We start from the raw sequence: 26,978 nt of genomic DNA, 5'->3' as shown, positions 1-26,978 counted from the left end.
CGGCTACTTTGAGTTTTTTCCTTGTTACTAAATTCTAGCAAGATAACCTTTTAGCTCAGAGCGCCGCTGTGTCAGAGTGCAGCCTCGCGCAGCTTTAAACTCCTGTTTTTCCTTTCACTGACTTTTCAAAATTTCTCTCAGGGCTAGTCTTCTTGAGCTCCCTCTCTCCATGCTCTTGCCACAGCCTGTCATAAAATGTCAGTATTTTATTACTCTGAGATGTTGCACGGACCATTCAGTTGCTGCATGCAATCAGTGCTTTAAGGGGATTATTATAGCCGAGCTAATGATGGGTTTCTTTCTCTTTTTCTCCCTCTGTTGCACTCTCACGCTCTCTCTCTCTGCCACTCCATTTATCTCACTACTCTCTGTTTCTAATTTTCTCAGGATCACCAGACCATCCTTCGAGCATGGGCGGTGAAAGACTTCGCTCCAAACTGCCCCCTTTACGTCCAGATTCTCAAGCCAGAGAACAAGTTCCATGTCAAATTTGCAGGTGGGCAGTGAGTGTGAAATCAAATTATTGGTCATTTGAATGCAGCTACTATTATTTGATCACACCAGGATGCAGGAAATAATGAAATGGTACCTGATGGCATTGACTCTACAAGTCTCTCTAGAGCTCTAATGGATGAAAGAGCATTCTTCCAAAATGGTATTCCCTCATTTAGTGGACGTCTAAAACATCTCCCACGGGTTGATGTCTGGTAAAGGCAAATGGACTGCTTCTGATAAAGAGCTTTTCTTACTCTAATTGAGTACTCAAAGCACTTTATACAACACGTCTCAGTCACACACACTGTTTATTTTTACTTTGGCTTGCAGACTGGGAGCAGTTAGGGATTAAACCACCGACCTTCCAGTTAGTACATGACCTGCTTTACTTCCTGAGCCACCGTCACCCCGAGGTCATAGCATATGGTAGCTATTCAGAGACCCCTCACGCTCTGTGGATGCTGGCACTGTCATTCCGCTCACCACCACCTCACGCCCCCTCGCTGTGGGGTTCAAGTGTTCAGGTTTTTTTTTATATTCATCGTCTGTGTGTGTTCTCTTGGTCCAATTTGACAGTTGATTTTGCCCAATAATGTGACTGGAATTGCTTTGTCACCGGTGATGATGCGTAGCTGTCTAAAAAGACAGACGATTAGGTAAGCATTTTTACTTTGCTTCCGCAGAGAACATTATGCTCATTTTGGAAAGTTCACCACAATTTTCGAGTGTGCGTCAACAACTGTCGTGCTAAATCTGGATCCTTTTTCTATCAGCGGGCTGCAGCAGCAGCAGAGCTCTCTGTCCTTTCCTGCTCTAAAGAAGTGCCGGACAGATTGGCACAGCTTGGCTTTAAGCCTTCTGAGGGTTTCTGTGAGTTTTTACATTGCCTTTTGGAGAGCTTCCCTTCTTCTCCGGCTCAACAGAAGACGCCAGTCAATCATCTGTGAGTGAAAGAAGAGGACCCAAACTCTCTCTCTCATTCTCTCTCCCACTGTTTCTATCTCACTCGGTCGCTAGCTCACCCTTTCCTATCTCACACATCTCTCTGCCTACAGCCCTGGAGAAAGTCAGACTCAATTCTAGCTTACCGCCCTCATCCCAGCTGTCTCTATCAATGATTAATGTTTTACTTTGCTACCTTGGCAAAGAAAATCCCCTTCATTTGATGAGGTCTGCTGTTAAGCTAACCTGGCAGAAGAGCTCTTACCACAGGCAATTCTCCTGCAGCGCAGGTTCAACTCCACACTGGCACAGGCAGACCTTGTTGGCCTTTTTTATAAGCAAAAAGATAAATTCATGAGCTAAGCAGTGTGAATCTCCCGTTCCCGTGCTGAGAGTTTAGCTGCTGTAAAATCTATGACTTGCTTTGAAGTGTTATTTCACATAAATCCAGTTTAAAAATCCTCCTTAATCATTTCAAAGTATTGATTTAGTACTGGGTGATGTGAGTATTGTATCAAATATTTAGTGCTGAATACAAAATTCTTGAGTTCTGAGTAGGACTTTAGCCGTATACAAGGTACGGCTCTTCAAAATAAATCGAGTTTAACGTCCTCGAATCCTCAAGGCCTGGTAGATAGACTCAGAGAGCAAATAGCATGCTGTCACATGCGCATTACTGTAAGTACAGATGCTCTGTTTTGACACTACTTAGAATAGACTCACTAAGCAATAGTGTGGGAGGCATTAATGAGCAAGAGATACAAGATTTAATTTGATTTGCAAAAGTGAATTAAAAACAGCTCAAGGTTCATTATAGATCTGTGGGTATGATGCTGGAGCAGGCCAGGAAACCCCTGAGGTATCTGAATAATAATAATAAAAAATTGGATCCAGACTGTCCAGGTTTTTGTTTTTAATGACAATAACCAGTTTCCCTAATTAGCACAACTTATTGTAGCCGCATGGTGTTGATAGCAGCTGACTTGTACAAGCAATAAAGGCCGACTGATTTAATTAGCTTCGCCGGCCGACCTGTGGTCAGGTTGTAATTGCACTCTTGCAGGGAGAGCCAATAGCCACATTTACATACAGATATGCACATTTGCACAAACAGGATTACACCTTTAATGCCTCTCTGTAATAGAAAACCAAGACCTTCAAAGTCAGCATGACAGGAAGCAAAAAGTGTGTCCTTATGTGTGTTTGTGCATGTGCGGTGTTCTAGTGTCAGTAATTGGTTTCACTCCTGGTCTGGGTCTAGGCACCTGAAGGAGAGAGGGCAGCAAGGAGGGCCGTGCTTGAGGGTAGAAAACTGGAAGCGAAGGGGCGGTGTTGAGGAAAGGTGCGAGAAGGACACTGGAAATTAAATATTGGAAAAATAAGATTCAGTTTGATGCATGGCAACCACGTCCGTGCACTGGGAGCTGGGGAAATGTGTGTGTGTGAGAGACTCAGAGAGAGAAAGAGGGAGGAATGCATGTCTAACAATAATGAATACTGTTCCTCTGTAGAAACAACATCAGTGTTTTTGTCTTTGTGCTCAGGAGGCTTCAGATGCTTGTTGCTCTATAAAACCTTCTGCTTTGAAAGGACTTCACAGGCAGAATAGCAAGATCCTACAGTGTGTTTGTTTGTGAGCTGCATCATGATGTGTTGAGCCGAAAGAACACTACTTCTCTAGCAGAATATTCACAATCAGCAGTTTCAATTGTTACGTCTCTCACCTGCTCAGCCTCTGGCACACACATACACACAAACACAAAGTCTGCTACTTTATCACAAGCTGCGTTTACATCATAGCTGGCCTCCTGTTTCTCACAGTAGCGGCTGAGTTGAGTCGGGATCTGACATTTCTCACCGGTTATTCAATGATACAGTGCACAAATTGTACTTTAGGACCTTAACATGCCCGTGTGCTCACCACTGTCGATAATGCAATCAAGAATTACACAGCAGGAGAAATGGATGCTCTGATTGGCTTACAAAAAACATTAATCGCTCTGTTGGTTTTTCTTTCAAAGAGGATGCTGAGCAGCAACAGGTAAACGAGGCACCGTCATCTGCGTTTGCTCAGTTTGGCTCGCTTGGCACCCAGGCAGCACTACGTTAAGTGCTCAATGACGTGAGTGGAAGGTGGCTCAGTGGGGTTGACACTGAATCACCGGCCTGTTGCCAGGTCTCACCCCCACCCAAAAAACCCCCAAAACAAACAGAAAAAACCGAGCAGCGACATAAAATTGATCCCATCTGAGTCAACGGGGACGGTGACAAACGTCAGGTGACATTTAGACATATTCCAATGTGAGATAGTGACATTTGATTGTGCGCTCGTGTCCTTTAATGTTAAGGATAGAGCCACAATAACAGTCTAATATGTAAAATGCACGCTACATTTTGCGTGTTTAAAGGAGAGGTAAAGTAAATAAAACCAACAGTTTTCTTTGGGAATATTTATTTAGCACAAAGTTCAGTGAAACTCCTGAGTAGCTTCCATATTTATTTAAATGTTCTTTTTTAGTGTTTTGAGCAGATAATTAAATGAACATCAAACTAAACTATTTCTGGTTAGCAAAAAATTAATAATAATTTGAATGAATGTGTTGCATGCAAAGAAAAAATGCTGCAAAGTTGCTGCTTGCAGCTCCTTAAATGCCTAAATGTGTTGTTTGTGTTTCATGTAATTGTCTGATGAATATCGTTGAGTTTTGAAGTGTTAGTTGGATAAACAAAACATATTTTCCAAGCACTGGGTTTGGACTGTGTGCACATGTGGTGGGAAAAAGGTTAATTAAGAAAAACTGCATAATTCAAATGAAAATATTCCTATTTAATACGTTGGTCTGATTATTAATCTTTGACCCGGATCCATCGATTTATAGACATTTGACCAATTAAAGGAAAAAGTTCAACCTTTGACTCCTGAAGTGAGAGTTTGTGCTGTTGTGGTCCACATTTGGAGGTAAGGGTCACTGCAAATCAATAAAAGAAGCTGTTGTGAGCAATCACTTTTATCTTCCAAGCAGATAATACCCTTGTCCACCAGGCACGAGGCGTCACTGAGTGTTTTGCTGCTATGTTACATGCTGGTAGAAGATGGAGGAGAAGATGGTTAGGGCATGTGCAGAGGAGGGATAGATGACATACTGAATAGATGATGATGAATGTGAAGCTGCCAAGCTGGAGGAAAAGAGGAAGACCACAAAGGAGATGACAGAAGAAAGCGATAGGGTCAGATGGAGCAGGCAAAAGAAGAAGATCAACTTTTAAAAATAACAATGCGATTTGCAGATGCATCCTTTGTCCCTGTTCTCTTTTTTGTGCTTACAGACCATGTGGTATGTGAAGAAGAGTTTAAGTATGCCATGCTGGCTTTAAACTGTGTGTGCCCTGGTACCTCAACTCTCATCACTCTATTGATCCACTCCTCTAGAGGACAGTGAGTTCACTTGTTTTCTCTCTTCCTATCGTTCTTTCGATTTAACTGTCCACAGTACGCTGTTGCAGTCTCGAAATTCAAAAATGCAGTAAGCAGTCAAACTCGGCTGCGTCGCGTCTCTTCACTGTCACTCATCTTTATTTTTCAAGAACGGCGCACCAAGAGGCCTTCAAGCAACGTGTAGGAGCCTTTCAAGCCCTCAACAGGTAGTTTTTTTTTTCCCACGTTTGTGCTCAAGGTTATCCCAAATTCTCTGTCAACTTCCACAGTTTGCATACTGTGCTGCAGATAGCGCTAACTTCCATTGTTTGCAAGGGAAACGTGAGGTATGAAACAGTGTTTGTTTACATGGTTACGCATGAAGTGGAATGTTTTTGCTCTTAAGTTTTTCATAGTTTTGCCTCCGTACAAGCTGTCAGCTTTAATTCAAGACATTTTACAAACATCTGGATTGTTTGTTTGGGGGTTTTTTTTTTAGGAATTTTCCATTTTTCCAAGGCTCAAAATTAATTGGACAAAATGACATATTTTAGATATAAGGCTTTTTTAATGTTTGGGTGAAAATCCTTTGCAGTCAAAGACTCTAAAACCCCTGGATATCACCAAATGCTGTTTCACCCTTTGAGATGCTCTGCTAGACCTTTACTGCAGCCACCTTCAGTTGCTGCTTGTTTGTAGGTCTTTTTGCCTTCAGTTTTAATGCAAAATACCTGAAAAGCATGCAGTTGTCCAATTAATTAATTTTGAGCATCTGAAATTGTATGCAGGTGTATAAAAATGGCTGTAAATACTGAACAGTGTTGCATTTTGTTTTGCAAAAGCCCTTTGAATTAAAGCTAAAAATCTGGACTTCAATCACATCTTGATTGTTTCATTAGGAATCCATCATGGTGGTGTGCAGAGGCAAAATTACCACAATTATATCGATCATCTCAAGGGGAAACGCTACACTTGAGTGGGGTACAAATATTTTTTTTTAATTGCGAATTTTCACAGATGTTGTGTTCAAATATTTCAATTAGCTGTAACACCATTAAATATGTGCAGATTTGTGGCTAGGCTATATGTTTTTAGCATTTCTTTCAAAACAAAAACACGAACTAATGAATTAAATGAAAAATGTCAGATAAATAGCTAACACATTACACCAGCAGCTTCTTATTTAAAGCTTATTCAAATGTTGCTCACACAAGTGAGTGCAATAAACATATTTTTCAATTGCAAAAAGGCAGAAAACATTTAACAGTTCAGCAAAATGGTTCAACATGCGAAAGCAGGGTGTTTCATAAGTTTGCATCTATATCTGGATGTGATGCCATTTGCAACAATGCGACATGACGAGGATTTGTCCTCCTCCTCCGCTGCCTTGCACTTAGTTCCTGTAAACTGTAAATTTGCTATAACACTTTTTTATGTAATACGGTCTTTGTTGCAAGCCTCCCACATTCACACTGCCCCCACACCCCTGCTTCCTGTTATCACCTCTTTAGCCTCCGCGTCTTAAGCCGTATCCCCCTGTGTAAACTGCTGTCCTCCTAACTGTGCGAATGTGTTCATCTGGGACCTATTGTTCAGACAGCCTGGGTGTCCATGCGTGCATCGCTGTGCTCTTGATCAGCGGCTCTGACAGAGATATAAGATGTTACCTCCTCAGCCTTGATGGAAGAGCTGGATGTTTTGTGTAACATGTTTTAAAGGTCAGTCTTTCCCCACATGGCCAAATGTTTCCTCGCAGGGAGGGCGGTGCATGCTCGGCGGACCAATGGCACCGCACCTACCGACGGTGCTCGGCCAATGAGGTGCATCACATCCGTCTGGAAGAGAGCAAATTCTTTGGGGAATACCAGGGGAAGAGTTTCACTTTTGCCTCCTTTCACGCTCACAAAAAGTAAGCAATGATCTGCAAAAGCTTTTAAAGCACATGACGTTGCACAATTCAGAGCTGATCTTGTCTGTTTGGCTGCAGGTATGGGGTGTGCTTAATCGGAGTACGTAGGCTGGACACAACCAATATCCTGTTAAACCCTGGTCCGTGCCACATCATGGGAGCCTCTGACACTTGCTTTTACATCAATATCTCCAAAGAGGAGAACTCAGCATTTGTCAGGGGCCAAAGGGAGCCATCGTGGGGTGGCACAGGAGGAAATGCCAGGGGAGTGCACCAAAGCATCTACCATGGACTCACCCGCCTGCCAGTCCACAGTATCATCGCCAGCATGGGTCAGTCAGATGGGCGCCGCACAAAGACTGTGTAACATTTACACACTGACCTTCTGCTTGCAGTTTCTGTGTTGGTCAAAAATGCAAACCTGTTATTAAACTGTCTTAGAGAGTAGCTCAGTCACAGCTGCCAGAATTATGCACTCTCAAATTTGAAATTTATCCAAGAGATTAAAACAAACATTCATAGCATTTGAAGAGGAATTACCATCTATTTTATTATGGAGTAAATCACACTTGACAAGAGCAATGATGCCAGAAAACTGTGGTTTTACAAACACACCACCTAGTGGACAATGAGGAAAACTGCTGATCTACACCTGAATCCATGCTTAGATCCTCTGTGTGTGTGTGTTTTAGGCACAGTTGCCATCGACTTGCAGGACTCCAGTGACAGCAGTCCAGAAGGCCAGGATGCAGGAAGCGCAGGACCTGGCAGTGGGAGAGGAAGCAGAAGCAGCTCCAGAACAGAGACCGGGGGTGCCAACACCTTGGCTCTTCCCGCCATGGGAGACTCCACAGAGGAGAGGCGACACAGCATCGCCCCTGTCCTGGAGCTAGTCGACGGCGTCAACAACCCCACCTTTGACCTTCTGGGAGACCAGTCCGAGGACGAAGGAGGAGAAGAAGGCAAGGAGGACAGTGACAAAGATGAGAGAGCCCACTGGTGGGGTCAACACTGCGAGTGAGTAGAGTGATTTAATGTGGGAACATGTGGAAGTGGGTAAGTTCAGAGATAAATGTGGGCTTGTGCTGCAGGTGGGTGAAGGGATACCCGCTTAACTCGCCATACATCGGCAGCTCGCCTGCACTGTGCCACCTCCTGCAAGAAAAGATGCCTTTCTGCTGCCTGCGCTTAGACAAGGTATGAAATTTAAATGGCTTGCTCTCTCTATTTTCTACGCTGACATAGCCATCATCCTCCATCACTGCTCTTTTCTAGGCTTGTCACCACATCCCTTTCGAGGATGCCCGCTCCTACGGCTTCAAAAACAAGCTGATTATTGTCTCTGCGGAGAGTGCAGGGAATGGTCTGTACAACTTCATTGTGCCGCTGCGGGCCTACTACCGACCGAGGAAGGAGCTCAACCCTATTGTGCTCCTGCTGGAGAGCATGTGAGCGCAACATCTCTATTATTTCTTGTGATGCATTGGCTGTTATTGGAAACTCAGGCTTCAAAGTCAGCATGGTGGTGAGCTGCGTCTCATATACAGGTTGCAGAGGATGGCAGAATGAGTCCCTCTGTAAATAGCAAGTGGAGGAGAAAAACTGGTCACGGCGAACATGATTTGTGGAACGCTGAATGCTTTCAGGACAATGCTCTCCACAATCCTGTGTCGTGTTTTGTGGCTGGTACACAAGCGCAGTTGGCCAAATGAGAGTGGAATCCAATAAAAAGGCAATAAAAAGCTGAGTCACTCCTGTGTAGTGCTGTTATTTTCAGCTTTATCTGCAGGCTGTTTGGTTGTGCCTTATTTTTCAAGACTGAGTGAGGAGGGGTCTGTCACTGTGGGAACGTTAGCTCTTTATCATTGTGTGTATAAATCTCTACCGGTGGGACTCTCAAGTCTATTTGTGTTTTGATTGGTTTAGACCCGAAGCAGACTTCCTGGAGGCAATCTGCTGGTTCCCCATGGTGTTCTATACAGTGGGCTCTATCGACAAGTAAGACAACCCAAATCTGCTTGTTTCTTTATTTCTTTATTCTTATTTTTAGCTTTTTAATCGTCGTTCCTTCTCTTTCCACAGTCTGGACAGTCTGCTGCGATGTGGGATCACTTTTGCCGACACCATGGTGGTGGTTGACAAGGAGAGTTCCATGATTGCTGAGGAGGACTATATGGCTGATGCAAAGACCATCGTCAACGTCCAAACACTGTTCAGGTCTGCTTTGCCCAAACTTGTTCTTCAATCTCACACACTAGCTTCAAATTTTAATATCTCTCTCTGTGTGTCCTTCTCGTTTCCACCCCTGTCAGGCTGTTCCCAGGTTTGAGCATCATCACAGAGCTCACGCACCCGGCCAACATGCGCTTCATGCAGTTTAAAGTCAAAGACCACTACTCTTTAGCTCTGTCCAAACTGGAAAAGGTAAAACTCCATATTTTCTTTTACTGTCATTTCCTTCAATACAGACCTTATAATGGGGAAAAAACAGCATAAGGGGAAAAAATTGGCAGTGTGAAAGCCAATCTTTAGTGTGCCTTTCAAAATAAATTGATTTGCAGAGCTCTTTTGCCACAGCTCCTCTAATGATCCCAGAGTAAAACGTGTGATTGATCGTAAGCTTGTGGTTTTTGTTCCTTTCACCCATTACATCTTGCTTTTTTTAATATCTGTTGTTGTTGATAATGTTGTTCTCTGCGTGAAAGCTAATGAATCCCCCTTGGGCATCAATAACATCAATCAACAGAGCAGTAAATTAGTCACTGCTTGAAGTCTTAAAATGAATTTCAATACAGAAACAACAGTGTGATGAGGTAAATTTACATTTCTCATGAACGCCATCGGCTCACAGTTGGAAAAAGGCCTTTAGTGGATTTCCAACCTCTTTTTTTTTTTTTTGGTTTGTTTTGATTTTGCTATGCATGGTGGGAGTTTAATCCAACATTAGATGCTAGTCAGATGCAGAGGAAAGTCTAATGTGGCCATGAGAGTGAATGTCACTTTGTCAGCGCTAACTTCAAGTCAAGGAAGCTTGATTTCATAACAGCTTAATGAAGTTAGATTTTAAAAAGATTGTGGTGATTACAGTCTGTTGTTTTATTGCCTTTGGGACTTGTGTAATCCAAAAAATGCTGTGTGTCTGTTCTCCAGAAGGAAAGGGAGAAGGGGTCTAACCTGGTCTTTATGTTCCGCCTGCCCTTCGCTGCTGGGAAGGTGTTTAGCGTTAGCATGCTGGACACTCTCCTCTACCAGGTTTCTCAGACAAACTCTTACTGAATAACAAAGATCCTTCTCCTGAGTGTGCCGAGTGTGATCTATATCTACTGACTTTTTGTTTGAATGTTCTGCCAGTCATTTGTGAAGGACTACATGATCTCCATCACCAGGCTGCTGCTTGGTTTAGACTCCATGCCGGGATCAGGTTTCCTCTGTGCCGTAAGTAGCGACACAAGGAGCTCAAACTGTGTTTGGACTGTAACTGCTTATGATGCTGATTATTGTGTTGTTTGTCATCTAGATGAAAATCACAGAAGACGACCTGTGGATCCGCAACTATGGCAGGCTCTACCAGAAGCTATGCTCGTCCACTGGAGACATTCCCATAGGGATCTACCGAACGGAGGCCCACAAGCTTCCGGTCTCTGAGGTCAGCGGCTCCTCTTGTTTTGGTGTTGTATGGCTAAGAAATTGCTGACTGTCACTGCAGTTACTTTAATCTAAAGGTTATTAGATTGCATGCAATGAACACACTTTCTGCTTTTAAAGAGTTTCCTCGCTATAAAAAAATCAGTCAGGAAATTTTCCCTTTGGATTAGTTTAAATAGAAGAATCTGTCTTGATGCTAATCCTGTTTGTTCATGTTATGAAGACACTGATAGCTGTGAAGACAGTTAGAGCTTAGTTTTGATGTGTTTCCGCGAAGTGAAACAGACATAGTTGAATGAAATCTGCATAGTAAACATGGCGCTTTGGGAACTGAGAGCTTTGCCAAAAAACACTTGTGATTACATTCAAAGAATCTATCTTTTATTCATCATTTGTTTCTAATAAGATAAAGTGTTAATCCCGCTTTGCTTTGAGAAATCAGAAAACAGAACTGCCGCAGAACTGATTTAATGAGACCAGCGTGATAACAGGTTTACTTCACATATGAGGAAGTGTAAGCTTTTGCTTGTGTGTGGGTCTCAGTCCCAGGTATCTATCACAGTTGAGGACTACGAGGACACCAGAGAACCCAGGGAGCCCCTGTTATCCCGGACCAGCGTCCACCGGAACTCGACATCCTCGGAGCCCATTTCCACCTCTTCGCACTCTTCAGACCACCCGCTGCTGAGGAGGAAGAGCATGCAGTGGGCACGGCGGTTGAGCAGGAAGGGGGGTCGGAGTTCCAGCGGGTCCAAAGGGGGACCCGGCAGTGCGGCAGAGAGGATCAGCCAACAGAGACTGACTCTTTTCAGGCGCTCAGAGAGGCAGGAACTCAACGCGCTGGTGCGGACAAGGATGAAACATTTGGGCCTTTCTCCAAGTGGATTCAGTAAGTCTGCAGCAATTTGTGTAGGAATCTAACTGTTCCTGCTTTTGAGTGGTGGATGTAGCACACACAGACGGGAGACAAGTAGGTGTCAGGTCACCGTGTGCTACTAAAACAGCTTTAATGCATCTTGGCATCGATTCCCCAAGTCTGTAACTATACTAAAAGGACCAGAGGCTGTATGTAAAAGGTGGACACAGCTTCTGTAACAAGCCTCAGTCTGAGAAATTTTTCCAACACTGTCTTTGTGGTGTGACAAGTGAGGGATGGATCAGACTGAGAAACGGAGGTACACTGCACACCTGTAAGCTTTCATAGTGGAGCAACATGGCCACTGGATCTCCTTCACAAAGGGATCAAACATTCAGGTTTTTTTTAAATTCAGTATTTTTGGATTATGTAAGCGTTTGCCTTACTTTAAACTGCACTCAGTGGTTAGTTTTTTTTAGGTGCACCTTTTCAGCTGTTTGTTTACACAAATATCTAATCAGCCAATCACATGGCAGCAAGTCAGTGATTTTAGGAATGTAGACATGGCCAAGGAAGTGCTGAAATTCAAAATGAGCATCGGAGTGGGAAAGAAAGGCGATTGAAGGGACGTGGAATGTTTGTTGGTGCCAGGCTGTGTTTTGAGTTTCAGAAACTGCTGATCTGATGGGATTTTCTTCCACAAACATCTCTTGGGTGTACAGAAAATCACCAGAAAAAGAGATAATATCAGCAGTTCTCTGGCTGCTGTCCACACCAGGTCCCACACCTGTCAGCTAAGAACAGGAAACGCAGGCCACGGACTATCCAAATTTAGTCAACAGAAAATTGGAAAATGGTTGATTGTTCTGATGAGACTTAATTTCTACTGCCACATTTTGATGGTAGAGTCAGAATTTGGTTTAAACAACATGAAAGCATGGATCTATCCTGTCTTATACCAGGGGTTCAGTCAGGCTGGGTCCCTAAGTACCAACTGAGAATCATTTAAACACGACAGCCTATCTGAGTATCGTTGCTGACCATGTGTATCAGAATAGTGTTGCTTCTAGCAGGATTACACTTAATGTTACAAAGCTCAGGTCCATCTCAAACTGACAATGAGTTCACTGTACTCAAATAGCTTCCAGAGTCACCAGGTCTCGATCCAAAAGAGGATGTTTGGGATGTCGTGGAACAGATTGTTGAATTTATGCTGGCTTAAACAGACTACTTGCAAAGCGTTCTTAATAAAGTGGCAGGTTTATAGTTGACATTTATAATAAGTAGTTTCTAATGTTTTTTTTTCTTAATTATTTACAAATAATTAGATTAAACTAATATTTTCAAGCCTTTTTACAAATAATGTGAAAATCCTCCGATTGCATTTAGGGCTGCTCGATTATGGCAAAAATGATAATCACGATTATTTTCACTGAAATTGAGATCACGATTATTTGACGATATTTATTTAACCCTTTAAGATCTACCATAGAACCAAGTCCGCCAGAGCTTATAATATTTTTTTTACATGCTGTAGTCCCATTTGTGGGAGCATTTCAAGTTGCTATACATCAATACAACTGTTATAGCCCATATTTTAAAAATGTGTATGTATTAAGTCCATAGTAACTACATTAATTGCAAAAAAGTGCAATAAACTACAAAAAAATTGAAAATCGTTTTTGTTTTTTTTTTACATATATTTCTACTTGGAGAAATTTAAGAGGCTTATCCCTCAAAACTTTAAATACAAAAAAGTTGCAAAAAATAGTTTACAACAACAGGAAATTTATTTTGAGTGTCTTCATAGTTTTATTTTTGGAGATACAGCAATTTTTATATACTGCAGGAAAAACAAAAAAACAATCCTATGATGCAAATTTGCAAAGAATGTGCATGTGCATCAAAATAAACTATTTCCAGCAGTGCAATTCGAGTTCTAAGGCCTACAAGTAAAAAACTACATTTTCCGCGAAAATGACGTCACTTGCGATAGTTCGTGTTGACATCTTTTTCAATGTGGGAAGTGTTAAGAACAGCTGATCGATCGGCAAAGCGTGTTTCTGGAATATTATGTTTTTGTTCCTGCAAGCGCTTTTTATGCAATTTTTGCAAAGCTATATGTGGAAGGAAACCGTGACCGAGGACAAGCTGATGGCATAAGATGTAAGTACAACTCCTCTGGTTTCATATGGAAAAAAATTTATTGTGCTAGCTTAGCGGTTCAGGTTCTACAGGGATTTAAAAATAGTTATACAAAACGAGCATGCTGCTCTGACCGGCTTTAAAGGGTTAACAATAACAATGTATTGAATAATGACTTTAAAAAATAATATAAAATAGTGTGCAAATACTGATAACAGTGCAAATGTTTGCAATAAAAGAAATAAATGAAAAATGTAAACTTTGCAGTGTTGCTCTGTGGTGCAGCTACGACACCATAGCAAAGTTTACACACTGTGTCTACTTGATCCACGTCTGACTCCGCGAACCCATAATGTTTCCACACCACTGAAGGTTTTTTTTTTTTTTTTTTTACCTCTCTTTTCAACCAACGGCAGTCCACTCCTCTCCAAATAACTTCTGCTTAGCTTTCCGAGCTTCCCTCGGGTCCTCTTAATTGTTGTGACGCCTGTTCGAAATGCAGAGCAGTGCGCTTGATTTGCCACACGGAGCAGCGCGAGAGTAAAGCATGAGGGAGGGGCTAATAATCGGCTCAGTCATTTTTAATGATCGTTGAAAGCCCAGATCGTAATCGTGATTAAAATTCGATTAATTGAGCAGCCCTAATTGCATTTGCACATTTCAAATTGTTACATAATTATTTCGAATAATTCCATAATTTACGTATTTCTGTGACATATTTTTAACATTTTGTTAGCTGTTTATCAAAATTAGCTACACCTAGACCGTCTGCATGAATAAAAAAAAACACATTAATACGCTGTAATCATCATTGTAATCATACCAGCCTTTTTATTTTTTCAAACTTCTGCTTCTACTTAAGCAAAGTATCTGTGTCGCTCACCCTAATGTTTACTATCTGTGACACTGTTTGGACTTGTGTCCATTTTTATCCAAATTCCTGTCATGTGACTCAGTGTAAGATAAAGCCTATTCTGCATGTGCGGATGTAGCACGGCCTGCTGTGTATCCTGTGCCTACTTCATTTCCTGCCTTACTAATCTCTTTTCTTCCTGTGTCAGACGGGATGACAGACCAAGGGAACAGACTGTCATACATCCTCATCAACCCTCCTCCAGACACCAGACTGGAGCTCCATGATGTTGTGTGAGTATACGGCAGCACACTTTTAGTGCTATAAGTGAAACCAGCACTAAAAATGACAAATACTACTGTGGTCTATCTGTCCTCTGTCCCATCTCCAGGTACCTGATCAGGCCAGACCCCCTCTCCTTGGTACCTAATCAAGGGAGCAGCAGGAAGTGCAGCACCGGGCTCTCAGAGAGCCACAGGTTCGATACGCAGGACAGCACCCATCTGTGAAGGACAATGAATAAATAAATAAATAAAGACAGAGAGAGAGAGAGAGAGCGAGAGAGACTAATGTACTGTCCAAAACACTGCCCGAGAGTCAAACGACACAATCACGAAGAAGAAGCATAATTTATGAAGTGGTGAGATATGAGGGGATACAGCCAGATGGCACACAGCCCTCATATTTCCTCCACATTCAGTCTCAGCAAACCCAGAGGTGCCAGGCATGCATGGACCTTTTCTATAATAGGAATGTATTATTTATGCACCTTCCTATTTTCAAAGCGGAGAGCTGCGGACACAGAAGTGCATTTAAAGATAACCTTTACGTATTTATATCTGTGTACGTGCATGTTATGTACTGCATCATGTACTGTATGTATGTCTGTGAGTATGTATGGCTGCACCGTGTGAGTGAGTACGCGTGCGTATGCTTATGGATCGAAAGCAAGACACTGCCAATTTCAAACCCGGACAGCCAAAGGAAGCTGCTGCCAAATGAAAGTCAAGGGATGTGTTGTTATGTCCTTTCCCGTGTTGTCACACTTTTGTCGTTCGACGTATTTCAAGAAGACACCACAGTCTGCACCCCTCCCTCGTGAGATTTTCTGGGAGGGGGTCGTTTTGGGGTTTTCTTTTTGTTAACCTCTCGCTCACACACTCAGTTTACGCTCACCAGCAGCGGAGGAATCCAAAGAGCACCAGTCTCAATAATGGACAGCAAGCTTATATCATCAGTGCAGGGCATTCGGTCACACTGTTGTCTGAGTTTCTCATAGTTTTTTAAATATACATATGCGAGTCCTCTCTGAACAAATCGGACCCACATTTGTTGTTTTTCTTCCCGAAACCTCCCTCTGCTTGTGTCAGTGTCAGTGTGAGCCGTCCTGCTGCCAGCTTGCTTTTGCTGACACGCATGTTAGAGAGGCAGGGGACGGACAGAATAAAAGGTACAGAGACTCCAGTGTCATGCCATCCAGTTTACGACGAGCCCTGCAAGAAATACGACCATTGTGAAGCCTATAAACATCAATTTGAGAGACTGTCCGTTTTGAAGCTAAATTATAAGCCTCACAATATATATATTTTTTGTTGCTATATTTATTGCACGCTGCTATAAATATCCACCTTCACAAGACATTTCTTTAGGTTTTAAACCTATTGTGCAATTTGGTTTCCGAAGAAGATTATTCCTCTCAAAACAAGTGAACGGCGTGCTGTTCAGATCACTCTCCACACCCGAGGTTAATTTTTTTCCTCTTTTGAAGAGTAAATCATTTGTTACTGTGGACGTTTATGCCGTTTGTTTATCAAGGATTTGCAAGCCTCTGTAAATCTTTTGCCAGATATTCAGAGTGCGCCGTTTCACACAGAAATGGCGCAATCATGTGCCGGGAATACAAATCCCTGCCAACACCACTGCTGTAGCTTCAGTGCCATTATAACAGGTGGAAATATGTATATATTAAAGGCATTCCATACAGCTTGTCATTGCTTTGTTGCTGTTTTTTTATTAGTTTGTAATGCCAGAAACGGAATCTAAGGGCTTAACACAGTTGATGAAAACTACTTGACATCAGTGCTTTCACATTATTTTCTTATCTAAATGAATCGTTTAATTGTCTGACAGTCTTTTGTGTGGTTTACTGAGCTCACATTCAGAAGCTATTTTTGCTGTGCTACATCAACACTGTGCATGAGTCACACTAAATGGCCCTAAATCATCTACTGTAATGTCACCGAGCTCACGTACAACTGCATAATACTGCTGCATGTGTTTTAGTAGTTGGTCTGCGCACCCATATGGCTTACATAAGTCTACCACGGCCCCTCGTGTCTGTGCTGTTAGTTAAGTTAATGTGGACAGTGTGTTTTTAACCAACGGTCATCTCACTGGGTGAGTTCCTTTCTTTTCATAACCACGAAGCCCTTTGTTTTCATTGCTTTGCACATGTTGTTCTTGTTGGGCTTTGGAAAAAAAGACTAACACGAATCACACTCCTCCTCATCCTCCTCCTCATCCAGCATGTTTTACACGTTATCACCATCATCATGTCTGGGTTCTTTTATTTGCCATTATATGTGTCTTTTCTTGCTCTGAAGTTTATTTTATCTTGGAAAAGCCTCAAAATAGGGCCCCTGTGCACATGCTTTACTTGTCATATTGAATGGATATTATGCAGGCATAGCGACAGAACAAACATGGGTGTGTCCAGGCTAAAGACTAAACAGTCAGCTGAGGCTGAATGAGAAAGCTTAAACTGTGCAAACTGAGGCAGAGGAAATGGAGCTTCAGCCAGTCAGCATGCTTAACACTGGAGACAACAGAGGACCCCCACCCAGTGAGAAAACTGTTGCAGGAAGTCAGATGAATCCACAGCTGAGGTAACAGCCCTAAACCTTTGTGCCACTTTATAGGAGTCGCAGTAAACTGCTCCCTAACTGTAATAGAAAATGTGTTTAAAATGATGTCACAGGAGATGGAGCAAAAATGCAGCTAAGACAAAAAAAATAGTATAACTGATGGATTGCATCTTGTGATTGTTTACATTTCTTTCTATGTATTTACAGACACAGGAAACGGTGACAAAAGAAGCATCCTGTTGTCCAACTGAGTGAGGGCACTACAGCATCTGTGTTCAGAAGTTTACATACATGAATATCTTGATATTTTTGTTTTTTAATGGTTTCTTTGAACTGTTTTTTTTCCAATGTGGGATGTAGTCCAGAAGCCTTCAAAACCAGTTTTGATGTGAATATATGGATCAATGTTCTTCTGGGACACCCAAATGTGTTTACATGTCAACAATCTAGCTGTTGGTTTGAGGTGACGTCGAAGAATTTTGAGGTAGTCCTCCTCTTTCATTATTCCATCCACCTTGAATGTTCCAGTGCTACCGGCAGCAAATGGCCCTCCATGGATCAGACTTGTTTACACACTACATTCCACAGATGCTCACTTGGATTTAGATCTGGGGAATTTGGATGCCACCCTATTAGAGCACTTCGCTCTCGCTCTGCAGGCTTACTTGTTGTTCCTAGAGTATTTAAAAGTAGAATGGGAGGGAGAGCCTTCAGTTTTCAGGCCCCTCTTCTGTGGAACCAGCTTCCAGTTTGGATTCGGGAGACAAACACTATCTCTACTTTTAAGATTAGGCTTAAAACTTTCCTTTTTGCTAAAGCATATAGTTAGGGCTGGACCAGGTGACCCTGAATCCTCCCTTAGTTATGCTGCAATACACGTAGGCTGCCGGGGGATTCCCATGATGCATTGAGTTTTTCCTTTCCAGTCAGCTTTCTCACTCACTATGTATTATTAGACCTCTCTGCATTGAATCATATCTGTTATTAACCTCTGTCTCTCTTCCACAGCATGTCTTTTATCCTGTCTTCCTTCTCTCACCCCAACCGGTCGCAGCAGATGGCTCCGCCCCTCCCTGAGCCTGGTTCTGCCCGAGGTTTCTTCCTGTTAAAAGGGAGTTTTTACTTCCCACTGTCGCCAAAGTGCTTGCTCATAGGGGGTCATATGATTGTTTGGTTTTTCTCTGTATCTATGAAGCGCCTTGAGGCGACTTTTGTTGTGATTTGGAGCTATATAAATAAAATTGAATTGAACTGAATTGAAGTCAGCTTCTCAAAGTCATTATTGTGCTCCTTTTTATGGTCCAGTTGTGCCCATTGTTGGGACGGGTCAGCACGGGCTACACGGACACTGGTCTGTGCTATGTAGCCCTATACACGACAAACTACGATACACTATGTATTCTGACATCTCCAGAACCACCATTAACTTTTACAGAAATTTGCTACGTTAGCTTATCTCTAGAATTGGACCAAATGGGTCAGCTTTCACTCTCCGTGTTTATCAGTGAACCCTGGCTCCCCATTGTCCCTTCCTTGGACCACTTTTGATAGATACTCACCTCTGTGGACTGGGAACACCCCACAGGAGCTTCAGGTTTGAAGATGCTCTGACAAACAGCCCATTTTCCCTGCTTGTGACACATCAATTTTGAGAACAAAGTTCATTTGCTCCCTAATAAATCCCGCCATGATGAACAAATACTGAGTGTTATTCACGCTACATTTTAGTGGTCATGTTATGCCTGATCATTGGATGTTCTCCTGTTATAGTCTGTACATACCAGGGAACAAACAGGCCCCGCCTCCACCACTAGCCCACTGTTCTGATATTTATCTGACTGTTCACTATTGACCGCCCCTGATGCTCCACTTTCTTTCTTTCTCTGTCAGACGCCACTGACCTTTGTTGCATAAAACAGTACACCCAGCAGGAGGTCTCCCTGGTGAACACAGTGGGTCTCAACCTGCTGATTAACAAAGCAGGGGTTCTGACCAAAGGCCCCCTGCAGGGTGGCAGGCTAGAGAACATGCAGACTAAAGTCCACAATAATGTTGAGCATCAAAATAAGGACTGAGGAGGATAAAATACTACATCTAAAGCTGTCTTGTATTTTTTAAATTAGAAAAAGCAGACTTTAACTCTTGCTCCTTCTGGTCCTCATCATTAGATTGCATTTCCCCTTTAGAAGAAGATCTAAAATCGCATGCATCATCATCCCTACCATTTCTTTTTGCAGCATAAAGGTAAGTGATCTGCCACCCAAAAGCTTGATCTTACTAACATGTAACCTCTGCACTGACATTTTTGTACCAGCCTTCTCCTCTCCGACAGAAGAGGACAAAACAGCCTTTTCAGTGTCGCAACCTGGCAGTTCCATGTGTGGAGAAGAGGAGATCAAGTTTCCAGTTACATCTTGTATAAAGGACGCAATAAAATAATGTAGAGGGACAAGAGTGGTCTCAGAATATGATCATTTTATTAATTAAGGACAATTACCAAGCAATTATGTTCAGCATTTATACAAACAATGGTTGCGTGTATGCGTCATCATTGCATGGAAAACAAGCTGTTGCAGGAGTCACTGTACAAAACTTAAAGACTTAAAGACACACTTAGTCAGATAAACTAAAACTGTATAATATTTTATAAAACAGTTGTTGCAAAGCCATTAAATTCAGAATGATCACGTATGAAAAAAGTCCAGGTCAGATGAGTGAAAGTGTGTGTTCTAATGATTATACCGGCAGTGAATGACAGATCTGTGTCACATTTGAACCGGGCGGGGGGAAAAGCAAAACTTAAATCATCTGTGACACTCGCATGAGGTTGTTTGTGTTTTTCTGAACTAGAAGTGAAAATAATTGTGTTCCAGTGTGAGGAACCACTAGGGGGATATTGATGTTCATGACAGTAGGCAGGAGATGCTTAGTGTGACAGCCTGCCTGGCTGAGAAGTATAATGGAGCCTTGCTGCATAATTATTGCAACTGCGTCCCCTTGTTCACTCTAAAGAGCCTCTTTTGGCTTCGTAACCTGCAGTCAATCACTAAATGAACCCAAGTGAAATAAACCAATTACTGCTGTCATCACTCAGCTTGTGTCGTGCTCATTTTACCAACAATCATGCACTGACATAATTTGCTTAATCATTTGATTCACACTTGGGTCATATAATGAATTTCAATTCTACTGATGTCCTTTCTAAGGTCCTCACTAATCACCACGTCGCGCTGTTCCACACAGCCACCTTGGCGGGGCAGATTTTAAGAGGTTTGGGGTTGTTTCCGTTGATGTTAGCACCAGGGCAGAAGAAGGGGTACAACTTCTGAGTGAAGAAGTCATTGAAAGTGTAGATGGGTGTCATATTGACAGGGTTGGAGAAGATGACCTCTCCAGAGTCGTAGTCCAGCTGCACCCTTACTCGAGTTAGCTTCCCCTCCAGATGCAGCGGGGTGCTGGGCCTTGTCATGGCTGAGTACTCCCCCTCAAAGTATGAGATCATCCAAAAGCCGCCCTCGGGACAGCCCGAGATGCGGCCCTTCCTGTCAATGGACTCTTTGACCACCCCGAGCATCCACTCCACTTTGTCGCCCACCTCTACCTCCCAGGCGTGACGGCCTGATGTAAAACCCTCTGAGCCCAGAACAAACACAAAATGACCAAACCGTTCAGGATTGTCCGGGAGTTGCTGCAGGGATCCGCTGTTGGCCACACTGGTCAAATCCGAGGTGAGGGATAACCAGGAGTAGGCAGTGTTAGGATCCAAGGTGATGGGTGCTAAAAGATTACACATAGTCGGTGATTAAGAAGAAGAAAGAAATTTGAGATACGTTGAACTGTTTAAATGCAAAGATCTCTAAAAGAAAAAAAAAATCTTCCTTGGTGATGTATACAAGAATGTGTCACAGAGTCACGTGAGTTCTTACTGTACTGAACCAGATCCACCATTTTCTCCCACACGTGGTACTTGAGGGAACTGACATGCTTGGCCACATTTATAAGAGCACCTGAGACTTTTTCTGGATTCTTGGGTAGGATCTGTGCTCTGTGAGAGGTAAAAGAAACACAAAAAGAAAGTAGTGCTGAATCACTAGCGTTGAAGCTGGCATGACGCTGCCAAATACTTTTTTAAACCTCCTACCTTTTCTTTGTGTTTGTATAATTCTGAAATAAGGAAAGAAAGAGTTATAAGCAGTGTGTTTCGTGGCATGGATGTGATGCGGAAAACCGTTAAGATCTGCTCACCTGAAGGAAATTAACATCACTGGATGCAATCTCGTTCTCAATGGCAATGACAGCATGGGAGAAGGTGAGGATATCTCTGGCGATGCTGTCAGACTTCTTCTTCACTAGCTCTTTCTTCTCCTTATCGTCTTTCTGCAGAGTGGCCAGACGTTCCTCCTCCTCCCTCCGGAGAAACTCCCGCAGCTCCTCAAACTCCTCTTTGATCTGCTTTTCTGTGGCCTGAGTCTGGTTCTACACATGGGAATATGGATCAATGTAAAAATTCATTTCTAGTCTAATTTTCTTTCTTTATCCATACTTCCTCAAAAGGGACTTGAGGTGCAACCCACCAGCTCATACCAAAACATAATGTCCCAGAAGTGTTCTGTTGGATTTATGTTAGGCGAGAGTGAGGGTCAGTCAGTGGTATCAGTTCCTTCGTGTTGCCACTGCCTAGTCAATGGTGCCACTCCCTAAACATGATTGTTTCATCATGACATTCACACCAGTGGGCTGCTGGAGGTTATTTCGTAGGACTCTGGCAGTGCTCATCCTGTTCCTCTTTGCTCAATGACTCGGCCTCTGTGTGGAAAGGTTTTAGGAATATCACAAACTACAAGCCTAAAACCCCCCACTCCACTGATGACTTGCTCTTGGCCAACACCCTTAACGACTTCTACTGTCGTTTTGACGAGCCATCAGGCAGCCTTCACACCTCCAACGGCCCCAACAATAGAGGCACTTTGGACACTAATTCCCCCACCTCTCCCCCCTCCATAGAGCCATCACCACCTTCAAACCGTTCACCTACAACACCCCCCTCCTCACCCCACACAAAAGAGGATTTCACACCACCTCCTCCCACCACAACTCTTCATATTCATGAAGCAGATGTGAGGAAGCAGTTTAAGAACCTGAATGCTCGGAAAGCTCCCGGCCCAGACGGTGTGTCTCCTGCCACCCTCAGACACTGTGCAAACGAGCTTGCCCCAGTGTTTTCTGGCATTTTCAACTCCTCACTGCAGGCATGTCATGTGCCTGCCTGCTTCAAGTCCTCCACCATAATCCCTGTCCCCAAGAAACCTAGGATCACTGGACTAAATGACTACAGACCCGTGGCTCTGACATCTGTGGTCATGAAGTCTTTTGAGCGCCTAGTTCTCTCCCATCTCAGGACCCTCACGGCCCCCCTCCTGGACCCCCTGCAGTTTGCATATAGAGCCAACAGGTCTGTAGACGACGCCATCAACATGGCCCTACACTTCATCCTGCAGCATCTGGACTCCCCAGGAACCTACGCCAGGATCCTGTTTGTGGACTTCAGCTCTGCCTTCAACACCATCCTTCCAGACCATCTCCGAGACAAGCTTTCCCAGATGAATGTGCCTGATCCCATCTGCCGGTGGATCACTGACTTCCTGACGGACAGGAAGCAGCACGTGAGGCTGGGAAAGAATGTCTCGGACTCCCGGACCATCAGCACCGGCTCCCCTCAGGGCTGTGTTCTTTCTCCCCTGCTCTTCTCCCTGTACACCAACTGCTGCACCTCCACCCACCAGTCTGTCAAGCTAATCAAGTTTGCAGATGACACCACCGTTATTGGACTCATCTCGGACGGGGACGAGTCTGCCTACAGGAGGGAGGTTGAACGTCTGGTGTCCTGGTGCAGCCACAACAACCTGGTGCTGAATGCCCAGAAGACAGTGGAGATTATTGTGGACTTCAGGAAGCACACAGCCCCACTCCCCCCCATCATCCTGACTGACACCCCCATCACCTCTGTGGACTCATTCCGCTTCCTGGGTACCACCATCACCCAGGACCTGAAGTGGGAGCCCACCATCACCTCCGTCATCAAGAAAGCCCAGCAGAGGATGTACTTCCTGAGGCAGCTGAAGAAATTCAACCTGCCAACACGGACGATGATGCAATTCTACACCGCAATCATTGAGTCCATCCTCACCTCCTCCATCACCGTGTGGTACGCTGGAGCCACTATCAGGGACAAACAGAGACTGCAGCGTGTTGTGCGCTCTGCTGAGAAGGTGATTGGCTGCAGACTCCCATCTCTGCAGGACCTGTACACCTCCAGGACATTGCGGCGTGCAGCTCGGATCTCAGCTGACCCTTCTCACCCTGGACACAGTCTGTTTGACCTGCTCCCCTCAGGCAGGAGGCTCCGGTCCATTCGCACCAGAACCTCTCGCCATAAGAACAGTTTCTTCCCCTCTGCTGTTGGACACATGAACAATAACCATATGACTGTCCCCGCCACTAACACATGACCCTACGCTGTGTTCACTGTATCATTCCATGTTTGGCACTGATCACCACCTGCACTCATGTATATATCTTTCTACGTAGCACTCTTAATTCTTACTCTCATGTATATATCTCATGTATATCTCATGCACATATCTTTCTACGTAGCACTTTTAATTCTTATTCTCATGTATATATCTCATGTATATCTCATGCACATATCTTTCCACGTAGCACTTTTAATTCTTATCCCTACTTTTATTTTTTCCATGTCTATTTAAGTGTTATTTATGACACCATGTTTGCACTGAAGCACCGCAGCAATTTCCTAATGTTGTAAACCTGCTCAACATTTGGCAATAAACCCCATTCTGATTCTGAAACGAGCAAATAGCGGTCCTGCTGACAGGTTAAGGACTTTCTACGGCTCTGTCCACCTCTCCTAGAATAACGTCCTCTCTCCTGGAATCTCCTTCACGCTACTGAGACTGCGCCGGGAGAGACAGCAAACCTGAAAATGGCACATTGATGTACCATCCTGGAGGATCCGGACTACCTGTGCAATCTGCACAATCCGGGTATTGCCTCAAGCTACAAGTAGTGACACTGACCCTAGACAAATGCAAAACTATTGAAAACCAGAAAAGAATGGAACAAATGTCAGTGGCCTCCACTTTTAAAACCATGTTTTTGGATGGTTGTTTCACTGTTGCCCATCTAGAGTACCTGTTGTTAATCTAATTAGCACCAAGGCAACTGAAACTGACCATCAACCCTCTCTGCTACTTAACTGACCAGATCAGTATCTTGGAAGTTTATCTGATTTGATGTTAGACATTAACTTTTTTGAGAAGTATATTTCACCTGCTCTGAGACATTAGCTGACATATTTACACACTTAACATTGCACTGCTCAACTTCAGTCACTGTTACGTCAACTTCAATGTCCTCTAGTGTTTCGTGGTATCTGAGTGTTTATTGATACCTTGATATGCACAGTTGTGTCATCACACTCCTGCTTGGCTTCATAGAGGCAACGCAGGTTTTTCTTCAGAGGAATCAGCTCATTTTTCAGCTCTGCCTGAAGAGCGAGGATAAAGAGTCATATTTATCTTATTGTACATTGAACAATGTTAACAGTTTTCTCAGTTTGCAAAAGTATCACCTTCTTCAATTTGAAAGCAGTAAAGTGACATTTTCAAAGGAGGACTAAAAGGTCAAAGGTAGTTTGCTTAAATGGCAAATAGTTCAACTGTATTTATGTAGCTCCAATTAAGAATAGCAGGTGCTTATTTCATAAGGTGAAAACCGCATACTATACAAGAGAGAGCTCCAATTATTATGTGAACCTCTATAAGCAAGCGCTTGGTGATAGCAGGAAGGAAGAACTCCCTTTTAACTCCTTCCAGCATAACAAGGATCTGTGCGGAGTAGACATCTGCTAAAGCTGGATGTGGGTAACAGGAAAGGGAACAAAAGTACAATACCTTAAGATCCTGAGCACCTTCTTCTATGGGACACACTCGATGTCCGAGGTGCTTCTTGGAGGTGTGACACACACAGCACAGGACTTCAAAATCATCCAGACAGAAGAGTTTGAGAACTTCCTCATGTGTACTGCACTTAAAATCTACTGTCACTGCTTGTTTCCCTGTATCACCAGCCCCAGTTCCCGCTGTGGCTCCCCTGCACCCGTGCTCCTTCAGGAAGGTTTCGGCCACATTCTTCAGAGCCAAGCTGACTGTGGGCTCAGTCAGCGAGCACTTCCTCCTGCAGACAGGACATTCACGCCTGGCCTTCTTCTTGTTCCAGAACTGCTGAAGACAGGCCCGACAGAAACTGTGGCTGCACTTGAGCACTACCGGGTCCTTGAAGATTTCACAGCATATAGGACAGGAGAGCTCATCTTCCAGCATGGAGCCTGACTGTGACGAAACAGCTCGAGGTCGCAGGAACGAATTTAGCTTAGAACTCTGAAAGAAGGTAAGCTTTAAAGGCTGGGAGGAAGCGCGTGGGCGCAACGCCATGGTTCTTGATGTAGGGTGTGTGGGAGGGGGAGCTGCTGTCTGTAAGTACCCTGCAGGGAGTCCAGAGAGCAGTCTGGACACAGTTTATGAGCAACCAAGGTTATAAAGCAACAGGGACTTGAAGAACTTGTTTACCTCGCTTGTAGTAAATACAGGACATGTCACCACCCCTCATTTGTTAGCCTCAGGGAAGCTTAGGAAACTGGACACAGTCCAGCCTATTGAAAATTCTTCTATGTAGAAAAAAGGTCGTAATAGTGAACCAAAGTTAAACTTTAAGCTTTTACCAGGTAAGGTAACACTTACCTGGTAAAAGGTCTGTTGTTCAAACTAGAACAAAGACATTGTGTACTCACAAACCTCGAATAAAAATAAGCTTGAAGTATAATAATAGCAAAACAAGTAATTTTGCTATTATTGTCATTCTTGGGACCCTCTGGAGCAGGTGATGTGGCGAGGAAGGCCAAATCCAAGCCAATTACAGATATAGTTTTTACTCAATTATTATGCATAACCCTATTTCTCTGTTCCTTTTATTTATGTATTTACTATTACTGTCCTTATTATCATTATCTTTGTTATTATTAGTCATTCTTATTTAGTTATTTATGACATCTCTCCATCTATATCTCCTCTCAGTAATATCATTTTCTAGAGCCTCATACATCACCATGTCTGACATTCATAGTTACAGAGGACATCCTTGCATGTGCAGCGCGCACACACACACTCTTGTTACTCATTTCATTAAATACAATGTTTTTTTCCTCATTTGTACTGTCATTGTCTCATCTTCATGCTTCAAATTTAGTGTCACGTTTAACAAAATATTTATTGTTAATTGCAATTATATTTGACGTTTGGTCTCATAGACTTTCTTTGCACTTTTTAGTGAGACTTGGCCTGTCTGCAATGTTTGAACTGCAGTAACTCATCTGAAAATCCTATTAAAGAAATGCTGAAAAAGCCCCTTTATAAAGTGGCAGGAACATCGGCGGCTCTTCAGTTTGTCACCTCCCTCCATTGAGGCCTGTACGTGACCTCGCTGAGCTTGACCAGCACTATCATGTTGACCCAGAGAGATCTTATTACCTGCTGACACCTAGTTCACTGTCTAGTTAAATGTCATTTATATTTCAAGAAGACACAGGAGTGAGAAGAAACACAAACACAGAAAGTGCTCTCGGGCACGGTTTCTCAGAATCTTGGAAAAGACTACGGGTTTGTTGCAGTTTGGTCTCTTTGTTTCACAATAGTGGCTCAAAGTGTTGAATAAACTCATCCAAATCAAGATTTTTCAGACCAGACGCCACGGGGCAGTTTGTTGTGCTAAGTTGATGA

At 43.3% G+C, this 26,978-nt stretch overlaps 2 protein-coding genes across 3 annotated transcripts in view; one reads left to right on the top strand and one right to left on the bottom strand.

The window, feature by feature from the left end:
• The window catches only part of kcnt2b (potassium sodium-activated channel subfamily T member 2b), a 43,254-nt gene extending 27,003 nt beyond the window's left edge, over nucleotides 1-16,251 (top strand). Inside the window, exons 14-30 of one of the 2 annotated variants that reach the window (XM_076883265.1) lie at nucleotides 388-496; nucleotides 4,765-4,873; nucleotides 5,023-5,079; nucleotides 6,609-6,761; nucleotides 6,840-7,093; nucleotides 7,454-7,778; nucleotides 7,853-7,958; nucleotides 8,037-8,209; nucleotides 8,688-8,759; nucleotides 8,844-8,978; nucleotides 9,074-9,185; nucleotides 9,915-10,013; nucleotides 10,113-10,196; nucleotides 10,279-10,407; nucleotides 10,950-11,295; nucleotides 14,469-14,553; nucleotides 14,652-16,251. In XM_076883265.1, coding sequence (XP_076739380.1) covers nucleotides 388-496; nucleotides 4,765-4,873; nucleotides 5,023-5,079; nucleotides 6,609-6,761; nucleotides 6,840-7,093; nucleotides 7,454-7,778; nucleotides 7,853-7,958; nucleotides 8,037-8,209; nucleotides 8,688-8,759; nucleotides 8,844-8,978; nucleotides 9,074-9,185; nucleotides 9,915-10,013; nucleotides 10,113-10,196; nucleotides 10,279-10,407; nucleotides 10,950-11,295; nucleotides 14,469-14,553; nucleotides 14,652-14,769 — 2,466 coding nt within the window. In that variant the 3' untranslated portion in view covers nucleotides 14,770-16,251. Of the gene's footprint in view, nucleotides 1-387; nucleotides 497-4,764; nucleotides 4,874-5,022; nucleotides 5,080-6,608; nucleotides 6,762-6,839; nucleotides 7,094-7,453; nucleotides 7,779-7,852; nucleotides 7,959-8,036; nucleotides 8,210-8,687; nucleotides 8,760-8,843; nucleotides 8,979-9,073; nucleotides 9,186-9,911; nucleotides 10,014-10,112; nucleotides 10,197-10,278; nucleotides 10,408-10,949; nucleotides 11,296-14,468; nucleotides 14,554-14,651 lie in introns of both variants that reach the window. The other variant, XM_076883264.1, reaches the window with a different exon arrangement.
• A 3,330-nt stretch (nucleotides 16,252-19,581) lies between these two features.
• Nucleotides 19,582-26,862, bottom strand: trim35-12 (tripartite motif containing 35-12). The gene is made up of 6 exons (XM_004559534.5): nucleotides 25,098-26,862; nucleotides 24,596-24,691; nucleotides 21,370-21,600; nucleotides 21,266-21,288; nucleotides 21,051-21,169; nucleotides 19,582-20,901 (listed from the first exon to the last, which is right to left on the bottom strand). The coding sequence occupies exons 1-6, from the start codon at nucleotides 25,635-25,637 to the stop codon at nucleotides 20,342-20,344; spliced, it is 1,569 nt and encodes a 522-aa protein (XP_004559591.1). The 5' UTR covers nucleotides 25,638-26,862; the 3' UTR covers nucleotides 19,582-20,341.
• Between the last annotated feature and the right edge of the window lie 116 nt (nucleotides 26,863-26,978).

The sequence above is a fragment of the Maylandia zebra genome, linkage group LG4 (genome assembly GCF_041146795.1).
Source record: "Maylandia zebra isolate NMK-2024a linkage group LG4, Mzebra_GT3a, whole genome shotgun sequence".
Classification (NCBI taxonomy): domain Eukaryota; kingdom Metazoa; phylum Chordata; class Actinopteri; order Cichliformes; family Cichlidae; genus Maylandia; species Maylandia zebra.
The sequence above is the reverse complement of the archived record's forward strand: the minus strand, read 5'-3'. Positions and strand labels throughout refer to the sequence as shown.

What these genes read in the sequence shown, in the direction of transcription:
- trim35-12 (XM_004559534.5), bottom strand. Translation starts at nt 25,637, where the DNA reads ATGGCGTTGCGCCCACGCGCTTCCTCCCAGCCTTTAAAGCTTACCTTC. An exon ending in AAGGTGCTCAGGATCTTAAG is followed by an intron (nt 24,692 to 25,097) that starts GTATTGTACTTT and finishes CTCGCTCTTCAG; the next exon opens with GCAGAGCTGAAAAATGAGCT. An exon ending in GTGATGTTAATTTCCTTCAG is followed by an intron (nt 21,289 to 21,369) that starts GTGAGCAGATCT and finishes TCCTTATTTCAG; the next exon opens with AATTATACAAACACAAAGAA.